Raw genomic sequence first — 20,074 nt, 5'->3', positions numbered from 1 at the left:
CTTAAACATCAAAATTGAAATGCATGCAATTACTATTCTCCAAAATTGAGTAACCAAAGATGGCCTTTATTATTTTTCATCCCATGAAATAAAGTCCTTTATCACTTGGATTTAGGTATGTCGAGAGTTATGATTACTGAATCTGTTTCTCAAAATTAATTGTTAAATATTAGCTGAGTATTTCTGGCTAGTTTACTGGGTGAATTTTTATGGGTATTTTTCCTTCTAGAGTCTTATGCATTTAAAGAGAATGTGAGTCTCCCTAATATGGGAGAAACCAAAATGGATTAGGAACCCTGAATCAAGAGATCAATGGTATTCAAGTATCCTTCACGAGGATATCTAGCCAAAGACATGGACCCAAAAAAAGTATGTGAAGAAAGTATAATTCTGTGCCGCCAGTACAAGTTTGAAAATGGCAATTAGTAAAGAAAGCACCCAATCTCTGTGAATGAAACACAGTTTATTTTGAATATGACTTTTTGTGCCACTTCTATAACAAATTGGTAATGTGAACTTTATGGATTTTTCTTTCCCCATTATCACTATTAAAATCAAGGGGACTATTTTACTGAGGAAAGTGCCTTTAATGATGAACCTTAGAGCTGCATCAAAGAAGATATTTAATAATTATATATCACAGGCCACGGCCCCAAAACAATTATTCTGCTATTTTTACAATGTACAAGAAACCAGCAATTTCTACTTCCAAGTTAGTCAAGAAATATGTTAGTCAAACTTCTTTAATTTTATAGCATGTGGTAAATTATTAAAATAAATGTTTGAGCAAGAACTGAATAGAATAGCTAAAGATTCATGGAAATGTGAAATATCCTAATATTTAGGATATTTTGGTGGGTGAGTCACCAAATGCTTCCCTGCTACCTCCAAAGCAAGAATAACAGGATGCAATTTTTCCTAATCTTTGTTCTCTCCTTCTTTTAATTCCTTTTGAGATGCATCAATAGTAGAAGTTGGTTCTTCTAGCAAAGAGGTGCATAGCTTCCCTTCAGAAACATGGCAACAGCTAGAAATAATGGAGTAAAGGAAGGCAAGAGAGACCATCCTTTCTAGCTTCTAAATTCCATGCTCAATGCTTAAAGCTGTCTATAAATTTGCCATCTTTCTCCTCTGTCCTTCCCTCTCTTTTATTACACCACTGTCTTTCTTTTTTTGTGTGGTAGTACTAGGATTTGAACTCAGGGCTTTGTCCTTGCATGGCAGGAGCTCTCCTGAGCCAGCCTCCAGCCCTTTCTTCTCTGGTTATTTTGGAAATAGAGTCTCTCTTTTTGATCTGGACCAGCCTGGACAATGGTTCTCCTATTTACACTTCCACAGCTACTGTGGTGACAGGCAACAGATATATACAAAATGCCCAGCTTAATGATTAAGATGAGTCCTCTGAACTTTTTCCTTGGGTTGGCCTGGAACTGTGATTCTCCCAATCTCAGCTTGTCATGTAAATAGGAGGACAGGGTCCTGCCATTGCCCTCAGGTACTGGTTCAGATGGAATCTTGCTATGCTGGTCTTGAACTGCAAACCTCATGATCTCCTCCTCCTATGTAGCTAGAACAATAGGCATGAGCCGTAGGCAACTGGCTAGACTACTTTTTTTAATCACAGAATATTATTAGATAGCATAGTCTAAAAAGAACCCCAAAATCATCTCTTGCTATTTGAATTCTATACATTTTTTAATTTTCTTTTTTTTATTATTTTATTATTCATATGTGCATGCAAGGCTTGGGTCATTTCTCCCCCATGCCCCCACTCCCTCCCTTACCACCCACTCCACCCCCTCCCTCTCCCCTGCACCCCCTCAATACCCAGCAGAAACTATTTTGCCCTTATTTCTAATTTTGTTGTAGAGAGAGTATAAGCAATAATAGGAAGGACCAAGGGTTTTTGCTGGTTGAGATAAGGATAGCTATACAGGGCATTGACTCACATTGATTTCCTGTGCATGTGTGTTACCTTCTAGATTAATTCTTTTTGATCTCACTTTTTCTCTAGTTCCTGGTCCCCTTTTCCTATTGGCCTCAGCTGCTTTTAAGGTATCTGCTTTAGTTTCTCTGCGTTAAGGGCAACAAATGCTAGCTAATTTTTTAGGTGTTTTACCTATCCTCACCCCTCCCTTGTGTGCTCTCGCTTTTATCATGTGCTCAAAGTCCAATCCCCTTGTTGTGTTTGCCCTTGATCTAATGTCCACATATGAGGGAGAACATATGATTTTTGGTCTTTTGGGCCAGGCTAACCTCACTCAGAATGATGTTCTCCAATTCCATCCATTTACCAGCGAATGATAACATTTCGTTCTTCTTCATGGCTGCTTAAAATTCCATTGTGTATAGATACCACATTTTCTTAAGATGTCAGTGGTGGGGCATCTTGGCTGTTTCCATAACTTGGCTATTGTGAATAGTGCCACAATAAACATGGGTGTGCAGGTGCCTCTGGAGTAACCTGTGTCACAGTCTTTTGGGTATATTCCCAAGAGTGGTATTGCTGGATCATATGGTAGATCAATGTTTAGATTTTTTTAGTAGCCTCCAAATTTTTTTCCAGAGTGGTTGTACTAGTTTACATTCCCACCAACAGTATAAGAGGGTTCCTTTTTCCCCCGCATCCTCGCCAACACCTGTTGTTCGTGGTGTTGCTAATGATGGCTATTTTAACAGTAGTGAGGTGGAATCTTAGTGTGGTTTTTTTTTTTTGTTTTTTTTTTTTCTTTTATTATTCATATGTGCATACAAGGCTTGGTTTATTTCTCCCCCTGACCCCACCCCCTCCCTTACCACCCACTCCACCCCCTCCCGCTCCCCCCCTCAATACCCAGCAGAAACTATTTTGCCCTTATCTCTAATTTTGTTGTAGAGAGAGTATAAGCAATAATAGGAAGGAACAAGGGGTTTTGCTGGTTGAGATAAGGATAGCTATACAGGGCATTGACTCACATTGATTTCCTGTGCGTGGGTGTTACCTTCTAGGTTAATTCTTTTTAATCTAACCTTTTCTCTAGTTCCTGGTCTCCTTTTCCTATTGGCCTCAGTTGCTTTAAGGTATCTGCTTTAGTTTCTCTGCATTAAGGGCAACAAATGCTAGCTAGTTTTTTAGGTGTCTTACCTATCCTCACCCCTCCCTTGTGTGCTCTCGCTTTTATCATGTGCTCATAGTCCAATCCCCTTGTTGTGTTTGCCCTTGATCTAATGTCCACATATGAGGGAGAACATACGATTTTTGGTCTTTTGAGCCAGGCTAACCTCACTCAGAATGATGTTCTCCAATTCCATCCATTTACCAGCGAATGATAACATTTTGTTCTTCTTCATGGCTGCATAAAATTCCATTGTGTATAGATACCACATTTTCTTAATCCATTCGTCAGTGCTGGGGCATCTTGGCTGTTTCCATAACTTGGCTATTGTGAATAGTGCCGCAATAAACATGGATGTGCAGGTGCCTCTGGAGTAACAGTCTTTTGGGTATATCCCCAAGAGTGGTATTGCTGGATCAAATGGTAGATCGATGTCCAGCTTTTTAAGTAGCCTCCAAATTTTTTTCCAGAGTGGTTGTACTAGTCTACATTCCCACCAACAGTGTAAGAGGGTTCCTTTTTCCCCGCATCCTCGCCAACACCTGTTGTTGGTGGTGTTGCTGATGATGGCTATTCTAACAGGGGTGAGGTGGAATCTTAGTGTGGTTTTAATTTGCATTTCCTTTATTGCTAGAGATGGTGAGCATTTTTTCATGTGTTTTTTGGACATTTTTAAATTTTCTTAAAAAAAAAAACTTCTATTCCTCTTTTGACCTAAACTTGCATATAAAACAAATATGCTTGTGAATATTGTCACTCATTTTCTCTTTCTGTGGATGTGTGAATTGCAGAGATCTAAATATCAAATACTTTTCTGAATACTTGCAAACTTTAGTTATAAGGTAATCAAAGGGGAAAACTCCTGTTTCAGAATTCCATTTAAAAAGCATTAATTGAATCTTCTCACAGCTGGAATTCAGAAGTAAGAGTTGATTCTTCCTGTAAGGAGCACACTCTCTGGAGAGGAAGTGGGTAAAGTCTGGAGGGAGACATCTGTAGTCTAGTTTTGTTCACTGAACGTCCTTGGAGTACCATTTGGTTTAATAAATTCCTTTTTCTTCCAATATCTATTAAATGTTCATTTTAGGTACCGTGTTGTGTTTTGAGGTTTGCAAGTTTTTTTAAACAAATCTAATTAAATTTCAGAGAGCTAACATCCATGTCAATATGTGATAGATTAAGAAGATGTGAAATCAAAAAGCATGTAGTTCATCTGTACAGTTATGGACATTTATAGAATATTCCATCCAACAGCAGAGTGCTCATTCTTCTCAGACTACATGAAACATTGTACAAGACAGACATATTCTGGGCCATACAGCACACCATAGCACATTTAAAACAATAGAATCAGCCAGGTGCTGGTTACAAGCCTGTAATCCTAGCTACTGGGAGGCTGAGATCTGGAGGATTGCAGATCGAGGTCAGCCCAGGCAATAAAGTCCCAAGATCCCATCTTAATCCACATTTGGGATTGTGGTACACACCTGTCATCCATGCTACATGGAGAGCTAAGATTGTGCAGGATGACATCAGGAGGAATTGCTGTTCAAGGCCAGCCCCAGGCAAAAGAGTTTGAGAAATCTCATCTCAAAGGAAAAAACTCTGGGCATGGTGCGTCTATACCACAAAAAAGAAAAAAAAAAAATAGACTCATGCAGAGGATACTTTTCAACCATAATGGAATTAAATTACAAATCTATAGAGAGAAGAGGAAAATCCCAAACAACAGAGCAACTGAACAACACAGTGAAAATAACCCACAACTCAAAGAATTGTCAAGGAAAATTTTAAAACATTTGTTTTTATTTTTTATTTTATCATTCTTAATTTACTCAAATGTGTTTACATTGTTTGGGCCACCTCCTCCTGGCCCCCTCTCATCTGCACCTTTGATTCCGGGCAGAACCTGTTCTACATCTCTTGTTCTTCAAATTTATTTAAGAGAAAATAAGAAAAACATAGCATTTTTGCTAGCTTGAGACAAAGATAGCTATACAGAGAGATTCCTGGTGTTGCTTCCATGCACTTGTATATTACAACCCACATTGGTTCATCTCTACCAGACCTCTTCACTACTTCCTGGTCCCCTTCCCATAGTGGCCTCTGTCAGTTTAAGATTACGTTAATAACTCCTCTACACAAACACATTCAAGTCTTAGGTTTCCTTCCCTTTTCCTATTCCTCCCTTGCATGTTCTCATCTTAGTGTGTGATCCATGTCCAATAACATCACTGCTTTTTTTGAGGTTTATAATCCACATTTGAAGGAGAACATGTGATTTTTGGCCTTCTGAGCCTGGCTAACTTCCCTTAAGATAATGTTTTCCAGATCCATCCATGTACCTGCTAATGAAAGAATTGCATTCTTCTTTGTGGCTGAGTAAAATTCCATTGTGTGTAAATACCACATTTTCTTAATCCATTCTTCAGTAGTGGGGCATCTTGGCTGTTTCCATAGCTTGGCTATTGTGAATAGTGCTGCAATAAACATGGGTGTGCAGGTGCCTTTGTAATAACCTGAATCACATTCCTTTGAGTATATCCCTAGGAGTGGGATTGCCGGATCATATGGCAGATCTATGTTTCCTTTTTTAAGAAGCTTCCATATTGTTTTCCAAAGTGGTTATACTAGCTTACATTCCTACCAGCAGTGTATAAGGGTTACTTTTCCCCGCCGCAACCTCACCAGCATTTGTTGTTGTTGGTGTTCTTGACAATAGCTATTCAAACAGGAGTGAGGTGGAATCTTAGTGTGGTTTTGATTTGCATTTCCTTTATGGCCAGGGATGATGGCCATTTTTTTATGTGTTTCTTGGCCATGTGGATTTCTTCCTTTGAAAAAGTTCTGCTTAATTCAGTTGCCCACTTCTTCAGTGGTTCATTGATTTGGGGAGAGTTTAGGTTTTTTGAGATCTTTGTATTTTCTGGTTATCAGTCCCTTGTCTGATGTACAGCTGACAAATATTTTCTCCCACTCTATGGGTGGTCTTTTCAGTTTATAGACCTTTTCTTTTGTTGTGCAGAAGCTTTTTAATTTCATATGGTGCCATTTGTCCTCCTTTCTCTTGGTTCCTCAGCTACTTGAGTTCTACTGAGGAAGTCCTTGCCTATTGCTTCCAGTGTATTCTCTGTTCTTTCCTGTACTTACTACAAGGTTTCAGGTCTGATATTAAGGTTCTTAATCCACGTTGAATTGTTACTAGAACAGGATAGGCATGGATCTAGTTTCAGTTTTCTACAAGCAGATAACCACTTTTCCCAGCAACATTTTTTAAAGAGGCTCTTTTCTCCATCATATGTTTTTGGCAACTTTATCAAAAAAAAAGGTGGGCATAGCTGTGTGGATTCATATCTGGGTCCTATATTCAGTTCCACTGGTCTTCATATCTGCTTTTGTGCCAGTACCATGCTGGTTTATATTGCTATGGCTCTGTCATATAGTTTAAAGTCAGGTATTGTGATACCTCCAGTGTTGCTCATTTGGGGCAGTATTGCCTTGGTTATTCACACTCTTGTGTTTCCAAATGAACTGTAGGGTAGAGTTTTCAATCTCTGTGATGAATGTCATTGGGATTTTGTTTGTTTGTTTGTTTTATTATTCATATGTGCATACAAGGCTTGGGTCATTTCTCCCCCATGCCCCCACCCCCTCACTTACCACCCACTCCACCCCCTCCCTGTCCCCCCCACCCCCTCAATACCTGGCAGAAACTATTTTGCCCTTATCTCTAATTTTGTTGAAGAGAGAGTATAAGCCACAATAGGAAGGAACAAGGGTTTTTGCTGGTTGAGATAAGGATAGCTGTACAGGGCATTGACTCACATTAATTTCCTGTGCGTGTGTTAACTTCTAGGTTAATTCTTTTTGATCTAACCTTTTCTCTAGTTCCTGGTCCCCTTTTCCTATTGGCTTCAGTTGCTTTTAAGGTATCTGTTTCAGTTTCTCTGCGTTAAGGGCAATAAATGCTAGCTAATTTTTTAGGTGTCTTACCTATCCTCACCCCTCCCTTGTGTGCTTCGCTTTTATCATTTGCTCAAAGTCCAATCCCCTTGTTGTGTTTGCCCTTGATCTAATGTCCACATATGAGGGAGAACACACAATTTTTGGTCTTTTGGGCCAAGCTAACCTCACTCAGAATGATGTTCTCCAATTCCATCTATTTACCAGCGAATGATAACATTTCGTTCCTCTTCATGGCCTGGTCTCAAAAGAAGAAATTCAAATGGCCAAAAAACACATGAAAAAATGCTCACCATCTCTAGCAATAAAGGAAATGCAAATTAAAACCACACTAAGATTCCACGTCATTGGGATTTTGATGAGAATTGCATTGAACAAGTAAATTACCTTTGGTAGTATAGCCATTTTTACTATGTTGATTCTACCAATCCATGAGCACAGGAGTTCTTTCCATCTTCTGTAGTCTTTGATCTCGTTCTTCAATGGTTTATAGTTCTCTTTGTAGAGGTCATTTGCATCCTTTGTTAAGTTTATTCCTAGGTATTTGTTTATTCATTTTTCATGCATACATTGTATCTTGTTGCTTTGATGTGAAGAGAACCATGAAAGAGATTCTAGTACAGTTGTGACCACTGAGTGGTTCTGCAGTCAACATAAAGTGATGGCTAGAACTGTAACTGGCCAACAGGGTAATCAGTCAGGAAAAACTGGACACACAATAGAGAGAGGAAAGGCTGAGGCTTGCCAGGCCTCTCCATTTTCCCATTACCATGCTGACTAACATGACCCATCATTCTTCCAGGCCTCCTGCAAACTCCATTTTGAACAATTCAAACCCAGAAAAATATAGAAAAAAAGAAACAAATCTTAGAATTATATTTCCTGTCTTAGTTAAGCGTCCATGACACAATTTGGCACACAATTTCTCTGCATTTAGTTTTTCTCATTGTCAATTTAGATTGACCTTGTTCCTGCTACCCTCTTGAAGCTGTTGAATACTCAAAGGAAAAAATATAAGAATTCTCTTGGAAAATTATACTACACAGTAGAAACATAATTTTGTCAAAATCCCAACTTTACTTTGAATTCAGGGCCTACCTTGAGCCACTCCACCAGCCCTTTTTTATGATTTTTTTTTTTTTGAGATAAGCTGTCATGAACTGTTTGCCCAGCTGGCTTCAAAACCCAATCCTCCTGATCTCTGCCTCTGAGTAACTAAGATTACAGGCATGATCCACCTGCGCCCAGCAAAAAGCCCAACTTTATAATAGCTAACTGCTAATAGTCATTCAAAGAATGATCAAAAAGATATGCAAAATATCTTAAATTTTTAGAAAGCCAGAAATATGTCTCTAGAAGCTCTAAAAAAATTTTTTTGTACATTTTTTAACATGAGAGATTTAGAAACAATCAAAGTTTGCTTCCAGTAACTCATATGGTAAAATAAAAAGAGAAGTAAACCATCTCAACTAAAGCTACCCCAAAAGTGGTGAATCAGAAAACTCAACAGCACTGGGAAGAGGTTGGAGCTCTGGAAGTTTTGCCCAAGGCAGCTGATTAAAGAATACTAGTCTAGGTCACTACAGGTACCTTTGAATACCTGGGTTCAAGGTTGTAATGAATATGTGATTGAATAAGGAGTTCATCTTCAGAATGAATTCCAAGGAAAATACAAAAGCAATTGAGATATTTAAAATTTAAAGAGTAAAGAAAGTAATTCATCAGAGCTTCTTGTGTGTTACAAATGTGGCTTGCAATGTATCACAAGGCGTCACTCTTTGGGATTTGGGGAACTTTTGCTTGATATTTTAAACTCAAGGGTGTTCAGGCTTGAATGAGCCCTCACTATTTGAAGATTGGCCCCATCTACCCATTGTTTTTTTCCTTTAATAATACTGATTTCTTAGGTCAAACTATATTCAGTATAATTTTGTGGCATTTAATTAGCAGTTTTGTATTTTAAAAAATCATCTTTCTTACTTGGACATTTAGAGCACTATATTTTATTTATCCAATGGAATACAATACATTGAGACAAATTTGTATTTCATACAAACTGAGGATCTCAGATAACTAGAGAATAAAACTGGAAAGTGTTCTAAATAAGGTAGCCATATAACTTACTTAAACAGAGACTGTAGGCACCAAACCAGGATTATCTCAGACACTTTTCACACATATCCCCAAATAAAACATTTTCTAACAGTATCTTCCAACATAGTGCTTTGACTCTAGAGAAATATAATTTATAAACTAATCTTGAGGATTTATAAAGGTTTTCTTAGAAATCATTGCAGTTAATTCTGGAAGCTAGCAATAGAGAAGTTTAAAAAACAAGTTGGCTGAAATAATTCCAATGAGCAGACCAAAGGAAAGACACAGTAACTGAAACAGAAACCTAATGCGAAAGTCAACCTTATCTAGACATCACATTTTCATAGTAAACAAACTAATAATGATAAAATAATGATGTCACATGTTTATATTATTTTATGTCTTTCAAAGACATTCATACATCACTATTGTGGAAAGGTTAATTTTGTACTCACAATTTAGCATTTCCATCTATATTTCATAAGTATCTTTGTTCTATAATACTTTTAATCTTACTGAAACTGTATATAAACAGTACAAAATATAACAAATTATATAAGTCAAGGGAAAGCATTTGATTACACTAATCTCTAACTACAATGTGGACTCTCCTAATTGGGAAAAATACTGTAAAACAGCTGTAATTTTTATTTAATACAGTTCTATATAAACCAACATCACTGGGATATTTAAAATAAAAGCAAATCCACTAAAATTATTTTTATTTTACTTTATGTTTTGAATTGATACTCAATGTATTTAATATGGATAGTATTTTTGTAATGAACTAACTTAAGACATTCTATGAACTGAATTTTACTAATGAAAAATTTTATTTCACTGACCTGCCTCCCATTCATAGCATAATTACTAATAATGAAATATATATTCTGTACTGGGGACATAGCTCAGTGATACAGCACTCACCTGGCATGCTCAAGGACTTAGGTTTGATCCCTAGCACCACAAAAAAGAAAACAAAATAAGAAAGAAATATGTATTCTATTTTCTCAATATACATAAAGACCTTTAACCAAAGCTCAACGGTCTCTCTAACAATAACATAGTTAATACAAAGTCATTTTAAGTTAATAAAGATGTGTCTTTTCCATGACAGAACTGTATCCCCGCTAATGGCATTTAACAAACTTTCTTTATCAGACAGTGAGTGCCTTTAATTGGCTACTTTAATGTAAATATTAAAGTAACAGCATTCAAAGGAAACGAAGATTTTATTTAATGTTGTATTATAAATCAATATAAATTATATAGGTAAAAATAACTTAAGAAAGTATCTGGTTTCCAGAGCAGCACCTTATAAAAAAGGGTTTAAAACATAATGTATTTCAATTCTAATCTTCATCTTTTATTCTGGGGTCTGTTTGATCTGTTTCCTTGGTAACAACCAGAACAATGAGCACAAAAGATTTTAGGGGAAAAAATATATAGACGGTAGAGTTTCAAAGCTCTGGTGAATTAGGCATAACACCAGGATACAATGAAAGTGTTTCACGAAGTGTCTAGAAAGACAAGAAATGAAGGAAATTTATAAGGCTGACTGCAGGAGGAGCAGCAGGGGAGGTTAGGGAAGCTTTAGCTGCATTCAGGACAGTCCCAAATTCCTGGACAAATCCCAAACTCTGCAGAGGAAGTGCATGTAGAAAGAAGGAGAGTAAATAGTTCTCACAACTATTTTTGAGTGAGAGATTTTTTAAAAAACTTAAAATGCCCATGGAACCAGAGTCAAGTTCCAAATGTTCTGAGGGTGTTGCACACTGGTGTTCCAGAAGTCTGTCACCTCAGGTAATTATTTTCTATTAAAGTGGGATTTATGTTTCCCATTATAACATTACTGTAGAAATGTCTTCCTTCTCACCATATTAATCATTGAGAATTTGCTTATCTGAATTTTCCAGAAAGTAACATTTTGATTGTCTTTAACTTTTTAAGAAAAAGAAATAGTTTACCTTACAAATGATGCTATTTGTTTCACCATGGAAACGGACAGATTCAGTCATAGAATCTTTGATGCATCTGACAATAGATTGTTTTCTGCCCTTCAACCTTACTGAACAAATATATTTTTGGAAACACCTCATGAATCCAAATATAAAGATCTTTAAGCAAACATAGTAAAAATGAAAATGAACACATCTTCCATACATATAAGTACAACTAAAAAACTGTCAGTTTTATTTTTCTTCTTCTGAATTTCTGTAACTCACAGAATAATTGTACTATTTGGCATGCATGGTATTTAAGGTTTAAAAATCATAAAATCTCCATTGACTACTTTAAAACTGTAAATCATAGTTTGGACTCTGGGTAGACAATATGACAATTTGGATTTGTTTCACTTAACACTATCATGAAGGCTACAACTCTACAACTTGAAGCTCTTTTAATGAGTTTTTTAAAGATGATTTTTCTGAGACCTAGAGATACAAGCAATCAATATTTTAGAAGTGAATGATCACTCTGTCTGATAATGACCATTGTGGTTTCAAGGTGACCCCAGCAGTCTTATGCAATTTCACAAATATTTTTTATTGTTTTCCTACAACTAAAATTCATACAATATCAGGTATGGTCTCTAAATACTTAAGATTGTCAATGATGTCAGGAGGCCTGTCTTGATTCAAACTGTGGAGCAGAAGTTTCCCTTTGTATCCTGCTACTTTTTATTCCTTTCCTTCCTTACTTCTCTCTATATCTTCTCCAAACTCTCTCAAGTTTCTACCCAACTGCCCTGTACCACCACTTCCACCTGTCATCCTCTTTTCATATATTCAAGTTTCACATAATTATAATTTTTAAAACTTAATGCCTAGTGCCTGACTGATAGTATTTATATATCAAAAATAATTCTTAAAAGGCAGAAAAAATAATTTAAAATGATTAAGTTATTTATTTATTGGACCATAAATACTTGTTCATAACACTGGGTGGTGGAAAGAATTCCATATAGAATCTGAGATAAATTTACTTGGGATTATAAAGGAAAGAGATGTCCCTTTATCTTCTTCTTAATGATTCATTTATTCTATTGCCAGATATTACTCTGAAATATGTTAATAGAGCAGATTCCAGAAGAAGGGAGACAGGAGATATCCAGCATGTCATTAAGTTGACGTTTATTGATAACCACTCTGGGTTCCAGGCCCTTTCCTTCTTTTAACAATACATTGAATTGCTTAGTAATGTGCTTTGGCCCTACCATCTTAAGTCATCTCATCCTTTCTGGCCATGATCCCTGCAGAATGATAGGCAAATAACCAAACTTCTTTACTGTGTTAGAGAAGCAAACTCTCTACCAAACAGAGGCAAGGGTTTTTGAATTGCCAAAAGTTTGTTGGCAGCCATCTTGGAAAAACAAGAGGAAGCCAGTCTGAGAGTTAGGACAGCACCAGAGAAGTGGATCCAACACTGTGGGAGGGATCCAGAAGCCAGTCTATGCCCATACATAATTCTAGACACAACGTGAAAGCCCTGGTCAATAACCCTTGTCTGAAGTTTGGCCTCCTTTGGATCATTCTGTTACATAAATCTAGGAAGTTTCCTTTCACATATAAACTAATTAGATTCAGGTTTCATGAAACATTTCTGCTATGAATGTTCTATAGGCAATGCAATATTTTCCTTATGAAATGAAATAAACATTAGGTAGTGGGAAGAAATTGGATAAAGATCCGTGTCCATAATAATCATCATTAATGTGTTCAGATAATGGGAACAGCTTAGTCTCTAAGTCTTGGTCTTCGAGGAAGGGTTGGGTAGTTCACATAAATATCCTCTTTTGCATCATCCATGGCTTGATTGGTAGGCATGGCACTTCTAAAATTATTGGTTATCTACAAAAATAAACAGCAGGCAATGTTAATATTTCCTTTTATTTCAACAGCCAATGATGACAGTCAATATAAATCTCCTAATTTGACCATGATATCGGCCAAATTGAAGTTATAAATAATTGCATAGAACGTTCCCGTTATTATGTGGAACTTCAATTATAAGCCACATTCTCAATTTCCAGGACTCTAAATGAGATGAAAATAAATCTAATCTAGATTATTGGTTTGTACATTTTGCTAAGAATTACCTGTTTAAATGCAGAACCCCCTCCATTAATGGTAGGTAGTTTTGCTAAGAAAGATTATTTTGATTCTATTTCTCTATATATATTTATACACATACACACACATACACACATGTCGTTCTCCCACATGCTTCTTTTCTGTCCCATACAAGTGGTCAATGTAACTTGATCAGGGTAGAGAAGATTAATGAATACATAACATCATTTCTAAAGAAAATATTAAACTCTATCTTTCTTTCATAAAAATTTCTAACAAATTTGTTCTTGGATTGGCTTGAGTAAGTGGCCAAGTACAACAAGGGAATCCAAAAATTGAGCACAATAGAGAGTTATTTTATTGTGCACTAAAGTAACAGATGAAATAAGGCAAGGTTTATTGATTCTGCAGTTGATGAAAGAAGCATGCCATGAGTTAGTCAGAAAGAAAGAAAAAAACATTTGCAAAGAGTAATTACTTAATAATAGAAAAAGTTAAACTGATAGTTATTAAGAATTCTGAATAGTGGATTGTCAGAGATTTTTTAGTTCATGACTTTTTAAACATGAAGAATTAAAGTGCAAATAATTAAAGTGAGGAAAAATTTATGTAATTTTGGACAGCACTTGAGAAAATGTCATAATTCATCCTGCTTAATAGAATAGCACAAACTAAGTAAGTTACTTAAACAATAAACATTCATTTTTCAGTTTTTCAGGATCCCAAGTCCAAGATCAAATGTCTGGTGAGATCAAATGTCTCCTTCTTGGTTTGCAGATGCTTTCCTCTCCCAGTGGTCAGTCTTTATGCAGAAAGCAAAGAGAAGAAGCAAGCCCTTGTATCTCTTCCAATAAGGGCAATAATCCCACTCGAGAGAGCTCCACCCTCATGATCAATCACCTCAGAAACTTCCACATCCTATCACAATCACTATGGGAGGAAGAGGAGTTAAGACTTCAACCTGTGAATTTGGAGGGGGACACAAGCATTCAAGCAACAACAATGTTTTATTGTAAAATTTAACAAACAAAATATGCGCTGAAGAAGCATAGATGATCATCAAGAACATAACAAATGTTAATGAGGATGAGGGGGAAAAGGAAATCTCATACATTGCTGATGGGAATGCAAGGTAGTATAACCACTATGGAAAACAGTATGGAGGCTCCTCAAAAAACTAAAAATCGAACTGTCAGATGATCCAGCAATACCATTCCAAGGGATATACCCAAAGGAATGTAAATCAGGTTACAATAAAGACATCTGCAAACCCATGTTTATTGCAGCATTATTCACAACAGTTAAGCTATGGAAAGGGCCAAGATTACCCATGACTAATGAGTGGATTAAGAAAATAGCATTTGTTTACAGTGGAATTTTATTCAGCCACAAAGAAGAATGAAATTTTGTTGTTTGCCGGTAAATGGATGGAACTAGAGAACATCCTCTTAAGTGAAGTTAGCCAGATTCAGAAAGCCAAAGGCCACATGTTTTCTCTTTTATGTGGAATAGAACTAATACAAATACAGAAATATTATGAAATACAGATCATGCAACGGGAGCTCACATACAAGAGAGGGAGGGTAAAAGAAGGAAGTTAAGAAGGTGAATATGGTTGGTGCACTTTCTACACAAGAATGAATATAGAATTTTTAAGCCTGTTGAAATCACCATAAGAAAGGGACTAAAGTAGAAAGAAAAATAGAAAGGATGTGTGAATTCTTTCAGGTTATAACACATATGTACATGGAAAATGTTACAACGAAGCTCCCTGTATAGCTATCTTATACAGCAAAAGCGTCTTTTTTTTTTTTTCAAAACCAGAGAACTGGAAGGTAAAACAGGTCCTGTTTGGTACCAGTGGGATGGAGGATGTGAGAAAAGAGTGTAGGAAGGTGAATATAGTGGAAATATTAGGTGCTTATGTATGAAAATGGAAAAATGAGACCTGTTGAAACTGCTCCAAGAATGGGGAAAGGAGGATGAAGGAGAATGATGGAGGGGAAGGAACTCAACTATGATATATTGTAAGAACTTTGGTAAATGTCACAATTTACCCCCCATCCAACAATAACAAAAAATATTTTTTTAAAAAGTGAGCAGGGATCAGGAACCAACGTAAAGCAGTTAGAGTTGAGTCAACATGGGTCGTAACACATGGGTACACAAAAGCAATAGTAGGAATCTCTCTGTGTAGCTATCCTTAACTCAACTAGCAAAAGCACTTTGTCTTCCTTATTATGCTTATGTCTTTTTTTCAACAAAATCAGTGATAAAGGCAGAACAGGACCTGCCTGGAACAAAGGGTGGGGGAGGGGGGACGAGTGGGGGAGGGGAAGATTGGTGGGCGAGGGGGACAGAAGGGGAGAAATGACCCAAACAATGTATGCACATGTGAATAAATGAACAAAAACATAAATAATAACTAAATAAAAGTTAACACACACAGAAAAAGAGGGATAAGTGACATAGTGGAGACAACATGAAAATAAGCAATCTCCTATCTGCATGCTCAGAAGGAAGTTTTTGTATTTTAAACTAAACAGTATGGGACAGAGCAAAATGGAGTGAGGAGGAAATTTTATAGCTCACCCCAAAAGAAAGTTCTTTAGTCTTAAAATCTAATTTGAATACTTATTAATTCATAGATTAATTCAAAGGCAGTAGTAGTAATGAGTGTCATGCATTATATTCTTCTATGTGCTTGATATGCTTCTGAGTCATTTATGTAGTTTAATTTAATCCTCACAATAACCTTATGACATAAACAATAATGGTGTGCTCTGTACTGGGTTGAATAGTGTCCCCCTAAAATTAACATCCTTCCTAGAACCTCACTATGTGATCATACGTGATCTTATCAAATAAGATCATTGCAGATGTAACTGGTAATGTTGATGCAAGGTTGCATTTGAGGAGGTGGTGATAGTAGGGAGTCAATGTGATCAGCGTCTTTGTAAAAAGGGAAGACACACGGACACACAGGCAGAGGCAAGACAAAGGCAACAATTTTGAGATGTGTCTTTAGGCCAAGAACTGCCAAGGACTACAAACAATTCAGGAGACTGGGGAGAAGCATAGAATGGATTTCACCCCAAGAAGCAGCCATCTTCTTCACAGCTCTTTTTGGGTTTCAACCCTCCAAACCTATGAGAGCACATATTTCTGCCAATTTAAACTACCCAGTTTATATAGCTTATTATTCAACCTTAGGAAACTAATACAGATTTTCGTAAAGCATAGCATAGCCTTAACTATTATTATGTCAACATGATGCTCCTTTATTTGTGTTTATAAAAACCTTTGTGTCAAACTGTATTAACCATAAGAGAATAGTTCAGAGAATAACTGTTTCCCCAAACAGGTGACACTCAAATTACAAGCAACTGCATGGACAGATTATTTAATGGAAAATAAAGTAATAAGATTCCCTAACTGGAAAACAGACTGAATTTATAAGACATTTATAAATCATAAAAGAAAAAAATGACAATTCTGAGTGAGCTCACCTTACTCTGTGTATCCCAAGACTCTTGAAATGGTACATTTATCAGTCTCCTTCTCCTTCTAAAATACATGTTAAATAGAGAATATTAAGATACTATACTCCAGAATTAGCATCATCTCAACTACTACAATCCTTGCCATTTCCCCAGCCCACATGCTCTTAGTAAATTGTAGTCATGGCCACCCACAATTGCTTCATGAATACATATGTAACATAGTGACCTATATTTCTTTTTCACTTTCTCTACTTTCTCCAACATGCTCACAGATGGTGAGGAAGATGTATGACTGTCCAGCTAGGGTATATTAGTAACTAATTACAACGATGTTGCTGAAGATGGTTCATAGAAGGTTACTATAGAAATGGTTTGCACCCATTGCTGGATGACAATAAAAATAAAGTTAACTTTTGTACAATCATGTGGGTCAGATGGATGATTTTATTTCAATTTCATCAGAACTCTATATGTAATTGATTAGCAAACTGAGGCATAGGGAGGATTAGGAACTTGCCCAGAATCCCAAGGTTGGTTAGAGGTACTGTTGGTATGCAAATCCACAGCCTTCCCTCCTGTCTCTGTGGTTCTCCCACTTGTGGAGTCACTTGCCATGGCAATCTGGAATCGCAGTACTCAATAATCTATTTACAGTTCCAGTGACGCCTAGCCTTGAAAAACCCAACTTCTGGAGAAGTCTGAGAAGAGTAGATACAGAAGAAGAAGAAAAGTCTACTATAATTGAATTCAAAGAAGAAATAAATATACCCAAATAAATGAAGAGAGTTACTATGGGAAGATGGTGAATATCTCTTTTTCATCCTTCTAAAGAAAGGATTCTTATTAAACAACAGAAGAAGTGATTTAGACACCAAAAAAAGTCAGGGTTTTTTGTTTTCTTTTCTTTATTTGTCTTTTAAAATGAGGTTGCAATTCCTTTATAGAACTCTTGAAAACTAGATAGTCTCTCTCTGAGAAAAGTTTATTAAGTGATAAATACTGATTCTAACAGTCTCTTTCTGCTGCTCAGAAGCCCTCTTCCTACCATGTCAACATAATCTTGCATTAGTCTATGTGCATTCATTTATTTGTTATTAAACCAGTTATTCCTTAATTTATTTACTTATTCAGTGTATAAATTTGCTATGTGCAAAAAATGTTTCTGAATGTTTTATATAAAGTAAGTTATTTACTCCTCAAAGGAATTTGTGACACAGCCGCCATCAGTCTCTTTCTACATATGAGGAAACCAAGATGCAGATCAATGACCTTTGATACTTTGTTAAATTGTGATTCACAAGACTATCTCATAATACACATTTCGATTTTTCACTGTGTCTGTCTGTGTGTTTCTATACATACATTTAAATAAGTTTGCATTACACAACACAATGAATAAGAGCTACTACGGGGTTTAAAAACAGATGCTCTGTGTTTCACTTGTGCTCTGCTATTTCTTAGCTAAGTGATTTACATCCCTCAGGCTGAGATCTCTCATGTATAAACTATAGTACATATATCATGGACTGTTCAAGGTTGACCAGCTGCTCTGGTTTGCCTGCAACTACAGCCCTCCTCAGAATGAGGTTTTATTTTCAATGGTAAAACCAGGAACTACACAGGCAAACCAAGATACCATATTTATTGTGAACATCAACATTGACAGCAAATGTATAAATAAGTATTTGACATTTTTCTCACTATTAAATTTCTTGCCACAGACACAGGTGTCCATCTGCAGAACACATTTTGGTTCCCGTCATGCTAACCTAAGCTATGCATTTCCCTGGCTATGTTCACTCACTGGTGTACCATTCTGATGTCTACATGGAAACAGCATGATCTAGAGCAGAAGAACTGCTTTCCAAAGCCCCTGGACACACAGGTGACTAGATATCAGGAGTGAATTCAGAATGTATTGTGGTTTCTGCCAGTTGGCACGTTTGAAGCTGCAGGATTATTTGTAAAGGTTGGTTAGACAGAGTTCTGAGGGTCATTCCTAGGGTCATTTTTCAAGATATTTCCATTCCAAGTAACAACCGCAGCCAGATTAGTGACAAGGTAGAAAGAACAAGTGCTTTTTTCCTTTGTACTGTTCATCCAGGATGATGCATTCAAGTCCACTGATCTTTTTATCACAATTAACCAGGTGGGACAATATACTCTTCAGCTCAGTTCATCTACTCATTTAAAAGTGGTGTATTTTCATGAGGCAAACTCCATCATGTTCAACACCTGTGATGCTCCAGAGGGTCATTCTGTCTGCCACTCTCCCAGTCAAGCTGCCTGTCCCTGTGCGTTCCTTCTGTGAGTGCTGCCCTCTCCGCATTTTTTTAATCCACCAAGGTGAAGCAGTAGAGTCCTCAGTGACACTAACATTTGGGGTCTTTACCTCAATTTGCTAATTTCTAGTCTGGGAAAGACTTGAGGGCAGCCTATGATGGAGAGAAAGGCAAAACAATTGTCCCATGTTTCATTTTAATCAGACAGATGCTTACTGAACATCCATTATTTGGACAGATTAGTAGTAAATGCTATCAAGTGCTTAAAAAATGAAAAAACCCAATCCCTGCCATTATGAATACCATAGATACTAAAGAAGGGAAGACAAGAATGAGAACATTTAAAGTACAAAGCAGGGTGCAAGGAGCAGCAGATAAGGAGTACAAGGTGATTCCAGATGGTGACTTCATGTCCGTTCACAGGATCAGAGAAACATCTTGCAGAGAGGACAAGTGTCCTGCACGCTGAGTGATGCACAGGATTAAGGCCAAAATGAGAGAAACCACATTTTGGTAGCATACCAGATGGGAAGAGAGTTGAATGTGTTCAAAGAATTAAAGTTGTAGCTTAACATCATTAGATAAAGTGGGAAACGTGGATGAAAATCAGACTAGGGTCAGAAAGCAAGGCACCTTTGATGCCAGAATTAATGAATTTTAAGATTATTCTGGTGGCAGCAGAGGATAATAAAAAGTGTAACAAGGAGATGACATGGCCAGTCCAATTTCCAAAAGAGGAACAAGGAAAAAGCAATGAATTAGGAGAGAGTAGAACTGAGATTGGGGGCAGGATGGAGAGGATTACTAAAATTAGGTGACTGTAGACAAGGCAGAGGTCAAGGATGGAGATGGAGAAACCTGTGTACGTGCATGTGTGTGTGTGTGTGTGTGTGTGTTTTAGTAATATTACCACGGAGAGAAGAGTGGAGATTAATACATTCATTTACCCAACAAACACTACATGAATGGGTTCATGAGCATAGGAGAGCTAAAAAAAGAAAGAGTCAACCAAGAAAATCCTAGAAAATTTCCCTGTGCCACAAAACAGAAGAAATTAGGAAACT

General features: G+C 36.8%; 1 protein-coding gene across 1 annotated transcript in view; it reads right to left on the bottom strand.

Annotated features, from left to right (window-relative positions):
- Positions 1–9,045: 9,045 nt before the first annotated feature.
- The window catches only part of Cd226 (CD226 molecule), a 72,248-nt gene continuing 61,219 nt past the window's right edge, over positions 9,046–20,074 (bottom strand). Inside the window, exons 6-7 of the mRNA XM_074069661.1 lie at positions 16,735–16,792; positions 9,046–13,003 (exon numbers count right to left, since the gene is read on the bottom strand). Of these exons, the coding sequence (XP_073925762.1) occupies positions 12,890–13,003; positions 16,735–16,792 (172 nt within the window). The 3' untranslated portion in view covers positions 9,046–12,889. The remainder of the gene's footprint in view (positions 13,004–16,734; positions 16,793–20,074) is intronic.

This window comes from Castor canadensis, chromosome 4 (genome assembly GCF_047511655.1).
Source record: "Castor canadensis chromosome 4, mCasCan1.hap1v2, whole genome shotgun sequence".
In the NCBI taxonomy this organism is placed as follows: Eukaryota; Metazoa; Chordata; class Mammalia; order Rodentia; family Castoridae; genus Castor; species Castor canadensis.
This window is presented reverse-complemented; position numbering and strand designations above follow the sequence as displayed.